Consider the following 18813-nt stretch of genomic DNA (forward strand, 5'->3'; position numbering starts at 1 on the left):
GACTTGGGTCATTGACAGAGAAGGTTATTGGAGATGATACAAATTTGAAATGTCTTAAAGGGACAGCTCATCCAAAAATGTAATTCATCATTTACCTTCATGCCATCCCAGATGTGTATGACTTACTTTCTTCACCAGAACACAAATGAAGATTTTATCAAGAATATTTCAGCTCTGTAGATCCATACAATGCAAGTGAATGGTGGCCAGAGATTGGAAGGTCCAAAAAGCACATAAAGGCAGCATACAAATAACCCATAACCTTCCAGTGGTTTAATCCATGTCTTCTGAAGAGATATGATAGGTGTGGCTGAGAAACAGCAAAATATTTAAGTCACTTTTTACCATAAATCTTCATTTTCACTTTCACATTCTTCTTTTTTTTTTTTTTTTTTTTTTGGTGATTTGCTTTCTTCGTGCATATCACCACCTACTGGGCAGAGAGGATAATTTATATTTAAAAATAACTCAAAAAGAGTGAGTAAATGATGAGAGTATTTACATTTTTGGGGGAACCATCCCTGAACAAGTCTTCGCTGTGTGTTTTCATTCGAATGGCAATTATAGTTTCCCGGTGTCATTTTTCAGCTGTAATTTACTGTAATCTTCAGGTCGATGATGAAGCAGCGGTCTTGAGAAGGCTTATCACGTGGTGCCTTTTACTTTTCTCAGCGCTGGTCTGAACGGACCAATCACTGTCGTTCTTGGTTAACGAACTGGGATGTAAAAAAAATAATTTTATAGAAATGAATTTTTCCTATCTTCATTTATTATAAGAGACACACATATTTAGAATTAACACGTGGACATGATTATACTTTATATAATCAAAATGTCTCCAATAAAGCATGAAATAATTTTGCTATTTGAGCCGCCGAGCGCCCCCTGGAGGAAGACTCAGTTTGCGTTTTTAATCTCTCCAACACACAAAAGGCATTTTGGGAAACGGGTTTTAGAAATCCGTATTCCGAAAGAGAGTTACGCAAGCAGTCCCATCTCAACGCCCTGTTCGTGTGTGGATTTACGTCGACTCCGCTGCAATCGTTTTCTCAGCGATTATTTCCATAGAGGATCTTGAGGAACCCTGCGAGATTAATGCAGTAGATCCGAACAACCGGAGTCACACAGCGACTCATCTACACACCAGCATGGATCGCCGGAAAACACCGCATATGGATGGTGAAGACGCATTTATATGAACTATATTTGGAAGACATTTGGGAAGAAATTGCATATTTTGGATCACAGACGCTAAAGTTACAGGGCAAATCAAGAAAGAGGAGATCGGTCCATCCAAACATCTGCCCGTGCTTCGCTAGTAAGATCGATCGTTTTTTTCTTAAAGATTCAAATGGATCATAATATCATAAGAAAACATCATTTGTCAAGTTGAGGTTATTTGATCTAGATCTGTTTCGCCGCATCTGTCTCTTTAAATGCCTTCTTGCTTGAGCGACGCGGACATCAAATGTAACATTGTATCCTTCTTTTAAAGTTGCCTCGCGAGGTGATACATTGTAACATTCTGTCATTGTCGCTGTGGAAGGTTGGAACGTTCTAAATTCGAGTTTATTTGTGGTTTAAAGGTCTGCTTTATTGTCTGGATCGATGCTTCTGAAGTAGGAAGTACATCTTGAGATGTGGGAGTTTCATTCAAAACTGATTTGTGAAAATGTTCTCTCGAATATAGTGAAATATGTCCCAAACTGTCTTATGAGGGCATGTGAAGGGTGTCCTTGTGCTCATGAAGCTTCAAATCGAATCATGTCAACAGGTCTGTGTTAAGATAAGGTTTAGGGGAAGGGGAAATCAGTTTTTGGTTATGTGATTAGCAGAAACACCACTGATCAATAACCGATTCTTTATTCTGTCTTCTCTCTGTATATGCTCTCCCTATAAAGTCAATTATTTATTTTTTCTATCAGTTCATGTTCAATGAAGATTTTGTTTGGCAAGAGTAAGGCAATGGAAGTATTTTCAATACATTGTTCAGTTCTCTGTCTGTCTCTCTGTCTGTCTGTCTGTCTGTCAGTGTCTGTCTATCGTGCTGGAAGGAGCTGATCTGTCTGTCTCTTATGGGACTGTTGGCTCTGAATTTACAGTGTAACAGGTGTTAAGTCTGTGTGTATTTGTGGGGGTGGATGAGGGCTTACTTTGCTACAGAGTCAAAATTGTTCCCCAAAATTAGCCGTAATGAGGCAAAACCTCTCTTTGGGAACATCAGGGAAATCCTCAGTTGAAAAAACAATATTTCATAGGTAGCAAAAAGCCAAATGTGCTATTTACGTTATGGTTTAGGTAAGTCTGTGGTATTTATATTTAGCTTTAGATCAAAACAATAGAATTCTTGTTATGAGAATGTTATGTCCTCATTGAGATTGAGATGCGTTATTGCATTTGGCAGACGCATTTATCCAAAGCGACTTGGGTTATTGACTAAGGTTGTCTGAGGTGATCAAAATGAGAAATGACTTAAAGGAGTAGTTCAATCAAAAGTGGAAATTCTGTCATCATTTATTCACCCTCATGCCATCCTAGATGCGTATGACTTTGTGTGTGATTTTTAGAAGAATATCTCAGCTCTGTAGGCCCATACAATACAATGAATGGTAGCCAGAACTTTGAAGCTCCGAAAAGCACATAAAGGGAGCTTAAAAGTAATCCATAAAACTTCAGTGGTTTAATCCATGTCTTATGAAGTGTCTTCTGAAGATATGTGATAGGTGTGGGTGAGAAACAGATAAATGTTTAAGTCCACAAACCTCAAAGTTCTCTTCAGAGTTCTACTTTTTGATTTTGGTGATTCACATTCTTCTTGCATATCACCACCTACTGGGCAGGAAGGAGAATTTATAGTGAAAAAGGACTTCATACTGATCTGTTTCTCACCCACACCGCTCATATCACTTCGGAAGACATGGGTTAAACCACTGGGGTGTTATGGATTATTTTAATGCTGATTTGTGGGCTTTTTGGAGCTTCAAATTTCTGGTCACCATTTACGTGCATTGTATGGACCTACAGAGATGAGAAATTATTCTAAAAATCTTCATTTGTGTTCCGCGGAAGAAAGTAAGTCACACACATCCTGCATTGCATGAGGGTGAGTAAATGATGATGGCATTTTCATTTTTGGGCGAACTATCCCTTGAATCTTTCGTTTAAAAAAACAACCCAAAAAAAAACAAGAAAAGTTATCACCAGTTGACTTGAATAAAATGTACCTTTTCATAAAAATATGAAAAATGATGTGTTTCGTTTTTTACTCTTTTATTTATTTATTTTTTATTATTATTTATTTATTTTTATGTCTTGTGGGTCTAATCAATCAAGTATGTTTGCCTTTTTTATGATTTACGCATTTTGAATTCATAACACAATTTCCTGCTTTTTAATTGTGTAATGGTTAGTCAAATTAATTTAGTAATTTAATAGATTCGGCATTTCCCGGTAGTTGAACCCGTCATCTAAGCATTGTTAGCACCAAGCTCGACCAGTTGAGCTTAAGGGTGTGTGAGCAGTGACACATTTTCTCATGAATTTCTGAGTCTGCGTTTGTCACATGCCTCAGTCAAATGTGTGTGTGTGTGTGTGTGTGTGTGTGTGTGTGGGTGTTTGTGTTGCTCTTTGTCAGTGTGAACATAATAGACTCTCTTATGGTTTCTATAAGTTGATACATCAGAAGTATCTGTTGCTGTTGTATGTGCGTGCGTAAGATCTTGTCAGACCGGTTTTGTGAGATGTGATATTAACTGAGGTACTTCCTGTGTCGGACTCGCCCACACACTTACTGTCCTATTTCACCTTGTGTGTGTTCTTTTGAACGAAATAGTTGGCACTTCAGGAACCAATAAAGCCTTCCAACTGCATGCATTGATAATCTTTCTTCCTATGACATTTATCACTGCCCCACTTTCATTTTTCTGGGACATTTTATATTTGAATTTTGAATTAATAATATTTAATAATGCATCCGAACTGTGACACACGGTGGGACTCTGTAGGCTTTCTCATCTGGAAACATATTTCTGTCCTTTCCAATACAGAGATGATACAGCAGATGCAATGAATTTTATTTTATCTTGCGCACATGTTAAGTTTGTACAGAGATGATTTCACCTTTTAAAGAACTAAATTGTGCCAATAAATAACCCCAAAAAATTACTAAAACAGCAACTGTGAGTGGGGTGGCCAATGGGGTCCATGGCCACCCCATAGCTCCGCCACTGCTGGATCGAACATCCACGTGCCAACAAAACAAGGTTTTTTGTTTTGTTTTGTTTATATGGTGATTGTGCTGATTTTGTTTAATACTATTGCTGTGATTTGCAGTGCGCTGTGTATATGTCTGTGTTTCAAAGTGCTGATAAAAGACTTAAAGTCTGATATTGGTTGTGATTTGTGTGTTATATGTGGATTACATAGACTCTTGGAGCATTTAGATGTCATCAAATTTAATTCGGGTTTTTAGCAAATAGAGAGATGTACATGCAACAAGATCCAAATGCTTTAACAGTCATGAGTGTGCATTACGCACTGATTTTAAGCACAGGTAGTTATAGGCAGTGGCATATAATCTATATGGCTCCAACTGATAACATGTTTTAATTATTATATTATTTTTTACACTCGATTCTTTCTAATCACCCCTCAGACTGTGTAAGGTGCTCTGCACTATCTACGTCGATTAGCACCACCCATTGTAAAGGGCCATTCTCCTGGGATTCGTTTAGCATTATTGCGTCGCTTTTGATGTGCAAAGGCCTTAAGGCTGTCAAATTAAAAATTCAAATATACATTGATGTTAAGATAAAAATGCACATTTGAATGCTAAATCATGCATTTGAATTTTAGATATGCGCCAAGCATTCTTGTGCTAAAACAGATGCAGTGCAACAATTCCGAGACGCTTTTTAAAGGTTGAATTTCCTTTTAAATGGACACAGTATCACTAAAAAAAAGCGCTGCACTCCCACGCAAGACGAGACGTGTATCTGGTGCATGCTTGCATAGAATAAAGGCAGACACAAAAAACTATTTTTCCCCTACCTGAAATAAAGTTTTTAAAACGTGAAAATAACTAGAATTTTAGTCATATTTAAGTGAAAATTTTGAATTTAGTTTCTAACATCCCTTTATATAACGCTTTCCCTCATTCCCTCCCTCGAAGCATACGTCTAGCACATGTTTGCATCCCGAATTCAAAAACTTTCATTCGTTTGTTTTCACATATCCCAGCTATGCTGAGTTCAGAGTGCAGGGTCAGCCATGATACGGTGCCCCTGGAGCAGATAGGGCCTTGCTCAAGGGCCCAACAGTGGCATCTTGGCGGTGCTGGGGATTGAACCCCCAACCTTCTGGTCAGTAACCCAGAGCCTCAACCACTGAGGCACCACTGCCCCTCACCACTGTCACTACACAAGTGGGAACAAATGCTGTTTTGGCGACAATATTTTTGTCTGAATTCTGCAGTTTGTGTTTTGTAAGATCTTTGTTGTGGCTCTTCGGTGTCTGTATTGTTTAATGCACACTTTTGTATCACACACTGTCTCGTCTTAGCAGATAATGGGGAGAAGAGACTGAGTTATGTTGTTGAAATCATTAGATGTGAGGCTTATAGAACAGTCTGTTTGGAAATGTTAGATATTAATTATTCACCATATGTTCTTGCATCCAAAGTGAATTGCAGTACATTTATTGCAGTGGCAGTCCTTAAGTGCCGTTCTGACTTATCTCTAGTTCATGCTTTCCGGTTCAAACCAGCTACTTTAAGATTATCAATGTAGATCATTCACCACCACAGTGCCATTATGTTGTTGGTTGCTTCTACAGAAGAAGTGTCCTTTGTCCATACAGAGATCTCTAGAAATGTACAAATAAGGCTCAAGATTCAATTTATTGTCATTCAGCACTTTTATATGTACACAATAGAGAGTGAAATGCATCAGATTCATCTTCCACTGCAGTAATCAAACCACACAGATTTTTTAAATGATATATTCACATTAATAGCCTGTTAAGAACGTGTCTGGCACCTGTTGCATCTTACAATAAAATTATAATAATAATAAAACATATCAGATGCCAAGTATGCCACACATTCAAGGAATTTGTCTTGGTGAAAAACTCCCAGTGCACAAACAATACAACACCAAGACAGAGATAATTACAAAAATAGACAAAAAAAAATATAAAGTGTATATACAATATAAGTATATATAGAAATACACAATAAGAAAAAAAAAATATATATAGAAGCAAGTGCTCCACAAGATGCCCTTTATTTTTGCAGCTAATTTAGCGATATTTTGCAATACTAGAATCTTTAAAATACTACAAATATTAAGCATGAATAATACATATATGTTAATATAATATTTATATCATACTTGTATATTAATATATACTATAACATATTAATATTGCACTGTAAGTGTTTGGTCTGTACAAGCCACCTACTCACAGCTGTGTCCCCCCCCACTTTTAAGATGACTGCTACGCCCCTGCCGTGGCATGATTGTTGGTGCCAGACGGGCTGCTTTGAGTATTTCTATAACTGTTGATATCCTGGTGTCAAAAACAAGCAAAAAAACATCCAGTGAGCGACAGTTCTGTGGACGGAAATGTCTCGTTGATGAGAGAGATCAACAGAGAATGGCCAGACTGGTTTGAACTGATAAAGTCTACTGTAACTCAGATAACCACTCTGTACAATTGTGGCGAGAAGACTATCAGAAGAATATTCTGAGATGAGGGTTGGTGCTGTTTTGGCTGCACGAGGGGGAGTTACACAATATTAGGGAGGTGGTTTTAATGTTGTGGCTCATCATTGTGTGTGTGTATATACATTGACAAGACAGACACATCTATAGCAGGTGCTACAGGAAGTGTGGGGTGAAAGGTCAACGGAGTATCTGGACAAACTGACCGCTAGAATAACAAGGATCTGCAAAGCTGTCATTGTGTCAAGGATTTATTTGATGAGAACTCTGAAGTAGTTTAAGAAATGTTTTCAAATTGTAATAGTAATTATTCATGTTATTAATGTCCTGACTATGCATTGTGATCATTGAATGCCACTTTGGTGAATGAAAGTGCCAATTTCTTTCCATAAGAGCAAAATCTGTACATTATTCCAAACTTTTGGCTGCCGGTTTATAAAGTATATGTGTATATATATAGTTTTGAAACACTCTTTATTATAATTTTTTTCAACATTTTAGAATAATAGTAAAGTCATCAAAACTATGGAATAACATAGTTAATGGAAATATGAGAATTATATTGTGACTAAACAAAACCCAAAATAAATCAAAACTATGTTATATTTTAGCATCTTAATAGTAGTTCCCCTTTGGCTTGAATTTGCAGACATGTACTTTTGACATTTTCTTAACCAACTTCTTGAGGTATCACCCCAGGATGCTTTTTAAATGGTATTGAAGGTGTTCCCATCTATGTTGGGAATATCTATATGTGTGTGTATGTATATATATGTAATGTATATATATGTGTGTGTGTGTGTGTGTGTGTGTGTGTGTGTGTGTTGTTACATTTATATAATATACATTTGTTGTTGTCATTATTATTATTTCTACAACTATTTTGGGGTAAAATGGGTCCCGTACAACTTGCATTATGAGCCTGCTATAGAGAAAAACAATTGACTTCTTTCAGATTCTTAAGCAGAGGCTGAGCTGTAAATCTGCGCATGCGCGATGCTGACTCGCAGTAGTCCTCGCGAATTTGCGCGTGCTGGAGAGAGAAACAGGCTGACGAAGAACCGATTAACATTATACAAAACAACTGCAACATATGCGTGCACATCTGCGCATTTTGACGCATGCACGCTGTCCTCGCGAGCCCTGTGAAGAGACGCACGCGAACACCGCTGGAGTTCGGGCTGATCTTCACCGGAGCGCAGCAGCAGCATCATCCGGTCCAGCGGAATTATGAGTGACCGAAGAATAACGCCGGCGCTCAGCATCTGGACCGGAGCTTTTCATCAACAGAGATCGGTCGATCTCATACTTACGGATGCTTTTGCCCCGGGACCGGTGTTAAAACACGCATCACAACAGGATTGAACGGGGGGGGGAAACGGCGGAACCGAAGCGCTTGTGTCCTCACCGGGCCCAGGACCACTGCACCTCACCGCAGCCTCTCTGTGTGTGCCGTTAAATATTCATAGTCACGATCTGAGTGTCAAACTTGATACTCTCTGTAGAGACGCAATGACCCAGTGCCGTCACATTATAAACATCTGCACGAGCTTCTGATGAGATGGATCAGTACAATCAGGAGGAGAATTACTGCAGCACCTTCTGTGTTATATGAGTCCACTTGAGACTGGACTACCTCTGGAGACACACATGCACGCATGCATGCACACTTGCAGGATTGTGTTTAAGGACATTAGTATATTTTACTGTTTGACCATATTGGTATTGATCTATATTAGGGTTTTATTTACCATTGGGCCAATATTGGAAGCAGTTAAGGTGCTATTTGTTTTTTTTTGTTGTTTTTTTACAAAGCACTACAGTTATCTTCATTAAAATAGATTTCCGGTGCCTGATTTAATTTTATAAATTGCACAATTAAGCATCAAAGCAATTTTTTTTCTTGCAAATGTTGGCCTATCAGTATGGATTCATTTTTATAAACAATGATATTGGCTGTTGATTTAATTATTATTGGTTAACGGCATTGACCAAAAATTGTATGTTGTTGTGTCCCTAAAACTTGGCTCTTATAAAACCTTTTTGCATTTATAGATTTTTATTTAGAAATTTATTTGGCTATTTATTGATATTTTTTTACTAGTTATAATCTCTGAAAATGTCCTCACAAAATAGATTTTTTACAGTGAGGGCTGCACGATTATAACCAAAATCATAGTTGTTGATTATTATTATAATTGCATTGCAAATATCTTATTTTGGGTGGATCATCTGCATTGGTCCATTGGATGAACTGCACTTTATTGATATTTTATACGTCAGTAAATCAAGACTATTTGCCTAAATGGTCAAGTTCACATTGGCACTCATTAGAATAAATGATACATGGATGACATGCATTAATTGGTTAAAATGATCATTTTGTTGCTATGTGAGAACCTAACATGGACTGCTGTAATTGACACTTTTCATGATTAGTTTGTTGTGGCAGCTGTAATCTCGATTAATTGCATTAGGCCTATATTTGTGAGGACATTTAAAAAAATTGGCCGAAACGCATTCAGACGTACACCAATACACATGCATGCACACAAACAGACTCGCATTGAACTTTCACACGCTTGTTCTATCGGACGGTGATGGTAATTCTCTGATGAAAGGAAAATTTGCTGCTGCAGCCTGGATGAAATGTGACGCATCATAATCCCAGTGACAGCTGCAGAAAGATGAGTGAGAGAGACAGAAAGGCTGGGAACATGATTAGAGTCTCTGCACTGTGACTCATATATGCATATAAACAAAAGACGGAAAGCGAAAGACTGCACTGAGATGCATCCTGTAAACTTGTCAACTGTATATTTTTGTCTCTAGTGGTTCAGCAATGTGTTTTACTGCCACTGAAGTGTCATCCTCTCTCTCTCAGGTGAGATTACAGCAGGTTAAAGGTTACCTGAAGCGCAGACAGACAGGTGTGAAGTCGAGCTGAAGGGCCCATGGCACAGCACACAGACTTCATTGCACACGCCAATCAAACAGACTTCCTGTCGGTCACCTTCTAAAACACGCCAGTTACGACTTTGAAATCTTTTTTTGACCAGACGAAATGTTTGAGCCACGAAACTGAGAAAGGGACGGAGGGTGTGTGTGTTTTTAAAAATTGCTTGTTGTCGTGGCAATGGGGAGTTCGGCATCGTCTTTGACCACGGACAGAGAATCGGATCACGGGTTTGGTACCGTTCCGTTCCCGCCGGCCGCTCCGATGGGTTGGCTCAGAACCAGCCACAGCAGTCCGGTGTGGGGAACGACTTTCATCACGCGGCAACAACAGCAGCAGCCGATTCCTCACAGAGAACGCAGGTAACGTGCTTGCACGCCTCAGCAATCATTGAATACATGGAAGTGTGTGTGAGATTTCCAAGCCATGGTGGAAGTGAAGGTTTTCAGTGAATAACCACTAAAATTTAGCTCACAAGTTGTATGGATACTTTAATAGTGCCCTTGGTCACTGTATGTATTCGTTGTATGGAAAAGAGCACTGCAAACTTGATGCAAAAGTCTCATTTTGTGTTCCACGGGTGAAAGAAAGTTAAACAGGTTTGAAACAACCTGAGGGTGAGTAAATAATGACAGAATGTACATTTGTCTGTGAAGTAGTCATTAAGGTAGAAATGCAATCAGATGCATAAATTTGCACAAGGCGTTTGCTTTAGTGCTGTTTGATTGGCATGTATTGCAGCAAGATCATGTTTAATGAAGTGTCTGTCAATACGGTGTACAGCTCAAACATCTTGGGCAGATTATGAATGTGTGTGTGTGTGTGTGGATAGCAGATGGTCAGGACGAAGCAGATGTCATTGCAGCCACTTTGACTGATGGCATCTTTTACTAGAGGATTTTCCCCTAAACACTTTTTGCCAGGGGCACCCCATGCACCGAGACTTTGTGTGTGTTAGTACAGATCTTTGACATGTTCTTTGCTGTTTCATTGACGTTAATCATATTTGCATAAATCGTGTTGAGGCGGCAATGAAAGAGTTTTATCATTAGTATATATGTGATGTTACTGTAAATGTTTCTCTATATAAGAGCCACTGAAGCATTGAAGTTCATTTAAAGGAATAGTTCACCCAAAAATGAAAATTCTGACATGAGTTGACTTTGTGTTTATGACTTAAACAAAAATCTCTTTGCATATTCTCTTTTACTTGAAAATACGTCAAGGAGGGGCCTGGGCAGCTCAGCCAGTATTGATGCTGACTACCACCCCTGGAGTTGCGAGTTTGAATCCATGGATTTACATTTACATTTATGCATTTGGTAGACGCTTTTATCCAAAGCGACTTACAGTGCACTTATTACAGGGACAATCCCCCTGGAGCAACCTGGAGTTAAGTGCCTTACTCAAGGACACAATGGTGGTGGCTGTGGGGTTAGAACCTGTGACCTTCTGATTAACAGCCCTGCGCTTTAGCCACTACGCCACCACCACTCCATGGATGTGCTGAGTGACTCCAGTCAGGTCTCCTAAGCAACCAAATTGGCCCGGTTGCTAGGGAGGCTAGAGTCACATGGGTTAACCTGCTCGTGGTGGTGATTAGTGGTTCTCGCTCTCAATGGGGCGTGTGGTGAGTTGTGTGTGGATCATGGAGAGTAGCATGAGCCTCCACATGCTGTGAGTCTCCGCGGTGTCATGCACAACGAGTCATGTGATAAGATGCGCCGATTGACGGTCTCAGAAGCGGAGGCAACTGAGACTTGTTCTCCGCCATTGTTTGTTTTTATTCCTCCGTGATTCTCTGGTTGGCGCTGGAGGACTCCACAGCTAGAACGGCTTGGATCTACAGTATAACAGCGGCATCTGGAGCTGGAATAAAAACAATCACTCACACTTTGTGGAGATTTGCTGTATTGCATCACTGACAATATTTATCCATATTTTTATCCTCACTTCAATGCATATTTGGTTATTCTGATGATATAATCAAGTGTTCTAAATTGAGGACGTGAAAATAAATGAACTATAGATCATTTCAAAGAGTCCCTGTTGTGTTTCAGGCTTATAGTTAAAAGTCCCGCATTATGCACCAAATCGTCTCACTTTTTTTCTGGTTATTATTGGTGTTTTGGTTGAACGGTAAACTGCATCTGATATTTTATTCATTTTGGACTTTTGGTACTGTGCCCATCATAGTAAGAAAAGACAAAACAAACTTTTATACATTCATAAATCTATCTGCCTGTTAATCGGTTATCACATTTTCCACCGCCTTAGTTATGGGTATCAGCAAAATCCACTGTTGGTTGACCTCTAAGGGTGTGTTCACACTTGGCAGGTTTGGTTCGATTCAAACGAACTCTGGTGCGATTGCTCTGTTAGTGCGGTTCATTTGAACAAGTGTGAACACTGTCACACGAACCTTGTGTGCACCAAACAAGCGGACCGGGAACGCCTGAAAAGTGGGTCTCGGTCCGCTTCCAAACAAACTCTGGGACGATTCGATTGATATTTGAACGCAACATGGACCAAAAACAGGAAGTAATTTCCCTAATACTGACCTCATGCATACCTGATTGCTCTCATCATACCATTTCCCATTACAGTTCGGGACGGGCATCAGAACCGGCCGTCTGCTGTCCTTGCAGCACATCTTCATTTGTGTGTGCAATGGAGGAATTCCTGGATTTGTTTTGACTCCTTTACACATTTGATTAACTCTTAGTTTGTTCTCAGCTGGTAAAAATACCACCATATATACTGTACATCTACACATCCAACGAGCTCATTTCGCCTGCATTGTTTTGGATGTTCGCTAAGTTCCGTCAAAAAATATACATTTACATTTACATTTACATTTATGCATTTGGCAGACACTTTTATCCAAAGCGACTTACAGTGCACTTATTACAGGGACAATCCCCCCGGAGCAACCTGGAGTTAAGTGTCTTACTCAAGGACACAATGGTGGTGGCTGTGGGGATCGAACCAGCAACCTTCTGATTAACAGTTATGTGCTTTAGCCCACTACGCCACCATCACTCCCTGTCATAAAAGCTGTCCTTTGACTTTTCCCTGATGCCTTTGGTTTTGTATCGTTAGGTTCAGTGTTAAAAATGCCAGTGTGAACGCTAAACGAACCAGGATTAAATGTATCATTTCTATTTTTGGTCCGGACCAAGAGAACCGAACTACAAGCGTGAACACACCCTAAGAAAGAGGGTGAAAAAAAGGTCTTATCTTCTTTTGGTGCAAAAACCTTGACTGACAATATAAGTGGCCATCAGGGAACGAATAGAATGCTACAAAAGCGTAGAATGTATAGAATACAACAACCCCTTTAGGCAATCCATGGAGCATTAGATTCAACAAAAACAGCAGTGCAGCTGTCAGGCTTGGAGATATGTATTTTTTTTTATTTTTTGCAGCACCATCTGCTGAACACGGCTGTTCATTTCCAAAAGTTCCGGGAGTAAAACAAACGGCCTGTCAGTGACCTTTTTAACAACTGACACAACAGCAGACGGACTCGACGGGTCGGACGTGAACTTTCAGTGAAGAGCGCTTCAGCAGTTACAAGCTCTCGGCTTGAACGCATATCACATATTAATTATTCTTACTGCTAAAATGTTTTCATCTTATTATTTTCATAAGGACTGAGCCGTGCAAGAACTCAACTATTTTCCAAAGGCATTTGTGTATTAACAGAAGCCTTTTGCAGTCTTCTCAAAACCTCATTATATAATAAGTTGTGAGCCATTTATATGTGTTCAGACACATATTCACACAATGTGTATGTCTGGTAGCCAGTAGAGGTTCTAGCTTGATTGGCTCCCTGGGCGAAACCCGCTTCAACATGCCCCCAAAGTTGTTGAATGGGGGGGAGGGTTTGTTAATTATTAATAATTATATACCGTATGCAATTACAAGACATCCTATTTATTGATGGAATTAATGCATTTGTACATTTTCAAAAAACTAAAATGTGATCAAAATCAAGAAAAACAAATAATTAGGGTTGTCGCGATTATGAAATTTGGCTGACGATTAGTTGTCAAACACATAATTGTGTAAGCTGCATGTGTGCTTCATAAACTATAAGATGTCAATTTTACATATTTAAATTCAAATATATTAATCAAATAGGAATACATGATTTCCTTTGAAGGCTTTAAAAACTTATGAATGACATCAAAAAATTCTGTTTTAAATATGAAATTATTTCTAAATACTTTATATGTCTCTCTTTTTGGTCAACTTTATTTTTGGTAAATTTTAGGGTGGCCAGGCTTCGGTCCATGGTGGCCACTGGCTCTGTGTGACCTCCACGGTGCGCCTCAGTGTTCAACTGAATGACACACCATTCTGTCTGTCTGTCTGTCTGTCCGTCCGTATCTATATCTGTCTTGAAATGATCTAGTGTAAATTTATAACATTATTCTTTAAGTTACAGTAATTACATGTTGATGACGTGTGTGTGTGTGTGTGTGTGTGTGTGTGTGTGTGTGTGTGTGTGTGTATATATATATATATATATATATATTTTTGCTCAAAATTCCCTTATTTGGGCATTAAAATATGAATGGAATTTGAAGTGCATAATAATTGTGGTTATCTCAAATAACCACGATCAGACGATTATTTAATTATCGTAACAGGCCTACTAATAATAGAAAATTATTTGTAAAATGTATATTTACCTAATGTAGTTAGAAGGTCCTTTATATAATGAACATATCCATCAATCTGTCTATAAATAATATCTATCGTTCGGTCGGTCATTCTGTCTCTCTGTCAGTCAGTCCTTCGTTTTGTCGCTCTGTCTGTTGGTCGGTCATTCTGTCTGTCTGTCTGTCTGTTGGTCGGTCCTTCGTTTTGTCGCTCTGTCTGTTGGTCGGTGTGGCATGGGGGGCGTGGTCATGTGTCGGTCTGCGGGAGAGAGAGAGCGGTAAGGCTTGTCACCTGGTTTGTAATTACCTCTAACACCTGTGTCTTGTTATAGTGATACGGAGAGAGACATTTAAGGGACGCCAAATGTCGAGAGCGGGAGAGAGAGTGTGTCCGTCAAGCACGACAGCCAGAGTGGCAACCTGTGCCCTGTACTGAGATACAAACATAATTGTACGACGGTTACCGTCGTGTGTGAAAAGAAGTGCTAATAAACAGTACTAACCTTGAACCTGCCTCATTGTCTCCTGACTCCTCCATCACCCCAACCAAACCAGTTTACAGTCAGTCAGTCTGTCTGTCGGTCCTTCTGTCTGTCTGTCTGTCTGTCAGTCCTTCGTTTTGTTGCTCTGTCTGATTGTCGGTCATTCTGTCTGTCTGTCTGTCGGTCGGTCCTTCATTTTGTCGCTCTGTCTGTTGGTCGGTCATTCTGTCTGTCTGTCAGTCGGTCCTTCGTTTTGTCGCTCTGTCTGTTGGTCGGTCGGTCTGTCTGTCGGTCCTTCTGTCTGTCTGTCGGTCGGTCCTTCATTCTGTCTGTCTGTCTGTCGGTCGGTCCTTCTGTCTGTCAGTTGGTCCTTCGTTTTGTGGCTCTGTTGGTCGGTCCTGTCTGTCTGTCTGTCAGTTGGTCCTTCGTTTTGTCGCTCTGTCTGTTGGTCGGTCATTCTGTCTGTCGGTCAGTCCTTTTGTCTGTCTGTCTGTCAGTTGGTCCTTCGTTTTGTTGCTCTGTCTGTTGGTCGGTCATTCTGTCTGTCATTCTGTCTGCCTGTCAGTAAGTCCTTCGTTTTGTTGCTCTGTCTGTTGGTCGGTCATTCTGTCGGTCATTCTGTCTGTCTGTCAGTTGGTCCTTCGTTTTTTTGCTCTGTCTGTTGGTCGGTCTGTCTGTCTGTCGGTCGGTCCTTCTGTCTGTCTGTCGGTCGGTCCTTCTGTCTGTCTGTCGGTCGGTCCTTCTGTCTGTCTGTCGGTCGGTCCTTCTGTCTGTCTTTCTGTCTGTCGGTCCTTCTGTCTGTCTGTCTGTCTGTCTGTCGGTCAGTCCTTCTGTCTGTCTGTCTGTCGGTCGGTCCTTCTGTCTGTCTGTCTGTCAGTTGGTCCTTCGTTTTTTTGCTCTGTCTGTTGGTCGGTCATTCTGTCTGTCTGTCGGTCGGTCCTTCTCTCTGTCTGTCTGTCTGTCAGTTGGTCCTTTGTTTTTTTGCTCTGTCTGTTGGTCGGTCATTCTGTCTGTCTGTCAGTCAGTCCTTCTGTCTGTCTGTCTGTCTGTCTGTTGGTCGGTCATTCTGTCAGTCGGTCCTTCGTTTTGTCTGTCTGTCTGTTGGTCGGTCATTCTGTCTGTCTGTCTGTAGGTCGGTTGTTTGTTCAATCTGTCTATCATTCTTTCTCTATATCTGTCAGTCATTCTGTCTGTCTGTCTGTCTGTCTGTCCGTCCGTATCTATATCTATCTTGAAATGATCTAGTGTAAATTTATAACATTATTCTTTAAGTTACAGTATATTACCCTGGCATTCATTTAAATGTGGTTTCTAATACAGCTGTTGAGGGAGTGACAGTAAATTTGACCTCTTTCCCTCTTCTGACTCGTAATTAATCTTTAATTATATGTTCTCTTTTGGAAAGTCGTGGAAAAGTGTGGTGGATTTTTCCTTTTGCTGATGGAGCAAAAGGGAAAGCAAAAATAATATTTTGGGTGGTCTTCCATTCACCACTATAGAAGTTTTCACCGCTATAGTTTACTTCCACGTTCCAAACCGAATATGAAAGGATCCGTTGCACAATATCCGTGATCCAAGTGTCCTGTATTTCATGAATCCAGTATTACAGTTCCAGTGTGAGTGTGTTTGTATTTGATTGTTATTTTGATGTTCTCTGAGTGTTTTAAACAGTGGTAGAAAAGTGAGCTGCTGTCTTCTCCGTGGGTTTACTAAGTATTTATTCCCATAGCAACTAGCTCATATCACCTCAGCCAATCATAATTCAGAATAAACTCTGCATGCATTTCTCATTCTCTAATGCACACAGACTCTCTCTCTCTCTCTCTCTCTCTCTCTCTCTCTCTCTCTGTCTGTCTCTCTCTCTCAGATATCTCAAGAAACACTTGATGTAAGCCTGACCTTCATGAGTTTAAGGGCAGAAACATGCTTTATGAATTCATATACAAAAGCTTGGCCAATGCATTGCAAGTACACGGTCCCATTATTTAACGTGTGTTCTTGTGTTACTGTCGAGTAAGCAATTTCAGTACTCGAGGGGCGATAGTTTACTTCAAATGTCTGTGTCATTACACTTGAAGTTGTCCACATTGGTTGTTTCGTCATCCGACAAGGGGGGCACAATGAAAATCTAGGGAGGCAATGCCTCCCCTACCCCCCTTAGTCCCAGCCATGGTTGCATTCTGAATTGCCTTCCGACCCATTTCGGAACACAGTGACACAAGAAATCGTGCTTGTTTAACTAATAGCGTTTGCGTTCAGGTTAGTGATGTCAAACGTACCGGTACTTCGGTACCAAGTTTGTACTAAAATAAAAAAAGATGTAACGATACCGGGACGCTGTCTGACTGACAGGCTGCTTTCAAATGCTCACATGCCCATGAGCATGTGCTGTAACTCCTTTTACACTGAAATGGACAAATAATCCAATTAAAATAGTGATCATATGTAATGTACAAAAAGAGAAACAAAAAGACAAACAGTAGCTCTTAACACATCTGCACTGCTCTTACACTTTAGTTTAGAACGACACAAACACAAGCAGAGTGACACACACAGTGAAGCGTCCGAGTGCTGATGCTGTCAGACCATCAGTGCTGATGGAACGTCTCTCGTCCAATCAGATTCGAGGACCAGAACTAACTGTGGTGTGTGTATATATATAAAAAATATATATATACTCGAAATGAGTATTGAGAATCGTGAAATTTTACTGGTACTGACAGCTGAAATTTTGGTATCCTGACAACACTTGTTTGTGCCGAATAATGTTTTAGGTTGACATTACAGCCTAAACTATTTTGTAGTTATATTACACATGACAGTGTTGAGTAATTATATGTATGTAGATTTACCCAGAAAACTAATTAGACAATATCTATACGATCCTTTTCCAAGTTTCTGTTAGTATGCACGACACCCTGAATATGTAGAAAAGCATGTAATATCTCTGAAGCATATAGAACATCTTAAACTAGAATGCAAATAGATGCAGAACTGTCCGTAATTTTAACGGTAAAAGACTGTAAAAATGCTACAGTAAAAAATCGTTAATTGGTAAATGAGCAGTTACATAAAAAAATACGGTAAAAAATTATAATATATTTAAAAATGTAATTTTACAGTACAGTGTTTTTTTTTACAAGTAAAAAGTATGATTTTACCATATAATTAACGGTAAAAATGTATATTATGTTTAACAAGAGATTACAGTTTTTACGGTAAATTATTGTTAAAATTACGGTTTACGAAAACAATAATCGGGCGTTCCCAGAATCACCTGCGTGACCCATTGCATTTCATTATATTTTATGGGAATAGTTGTTTCTTCTTATAATGCATTATTAAAATTTCACACGTGTTACCCTGATGGTGTTTAGTGTTTGTGTGTCTCTACATGTTTATTGGTCATTGCTCCCGGAAGGGCACCTAGTGATGAACTTCCTGTCATCATGTGCCTTCCTGTAAATAATACAGTGTGTATAACAATACATTATAAAGTGAAAAGCAGATTTTTAGTTTCAGAAGGTTAGTATATTAAGTTTAGTATTTAATCATATAAATGAGAGTAATGCATCGTATTGCATTAAATGCAAATATACAGGCATCAAAATTACATCCCGTAAAGCCTGAAGCGTTACCGTATTTTTAACGGTGAATTTCTGGCAATAACAGCCGCCAGATTTTTACAGTAAATGTAACACGTGTAGCTCAAGTATAAAGGATAGACCAGTGGTTTTGCATCAGGACCCTGATTTTACATTGGACGTCAAGTGGCACCCCAGTACCAAAATTGTTTATCACACAAAATCAAACAAAAATGTCAATTTTTTATAGTGTTTGGATTCTAAAGGTCTCCTGAAATTTGAAACATATTGGTCGGCACAAACCCGTGTATAATGTGGCATAGTTCATGTTGTCTTTTACCTTGCGTAGTTTCATTCGTGGTTTTTGAGGACGAGGGCATGTTGCATAACCTGTTCATG

The 18813-nt window shown here is 39.5% G+C and overlaps 1 protein-coding gene across 4 annotated transcripts in view; it reads left to right on the top strand.

Moving 5' to 3' along the window:
• LOC127635246 (calpain-15-like) overlaps window positions 1-18813 on the top strand; it is a 40736-nt gene that overhangs the window by 622 nt on the left and 21301 nt on the right. Inside the window, exon 1 of one of the 4 annotated variants that reach the window (XM_052115150.1) lies at window positions 1060-1318. The exons of 1 other annotated variant lie outside the window; for it this stretch is intronic. Coding sequence is in view for 1 of the 3 variants with exons in the window: in XM_052115149.1 (XP_051971109.1) it covers window positions 9859-10040 (182 nt within the window). In the remaining 2 variants the exon portion in view is untranslated. Of the gene's footprint in view, window positions 1-1059; window positions 1319-1677; window positions 1775-9283; window positions 10041-18813 lie in introns of those variants that run through there. 2 more of the 4 variants (XM_052115151.1, XM_052115149.1) reach the window with 2 other exon arrangements.

The sequence above is a fragment of the Xyrauchen texanus genome, chromosome 42, assembly GCF_025860055.1.
Source record: "Xyrauchen texanus isolate HMW12.3.18 chromosome 42, RBS_HiC_50CHRs, whole genome shotgun sequence".
NCBI classification, from domain to species: Eukaryota; Metazoa; Chordata; class Actinopteri; order Cypriniformes; family Catostomidae; genus Xyrauchen; species Xyrauchen texanus.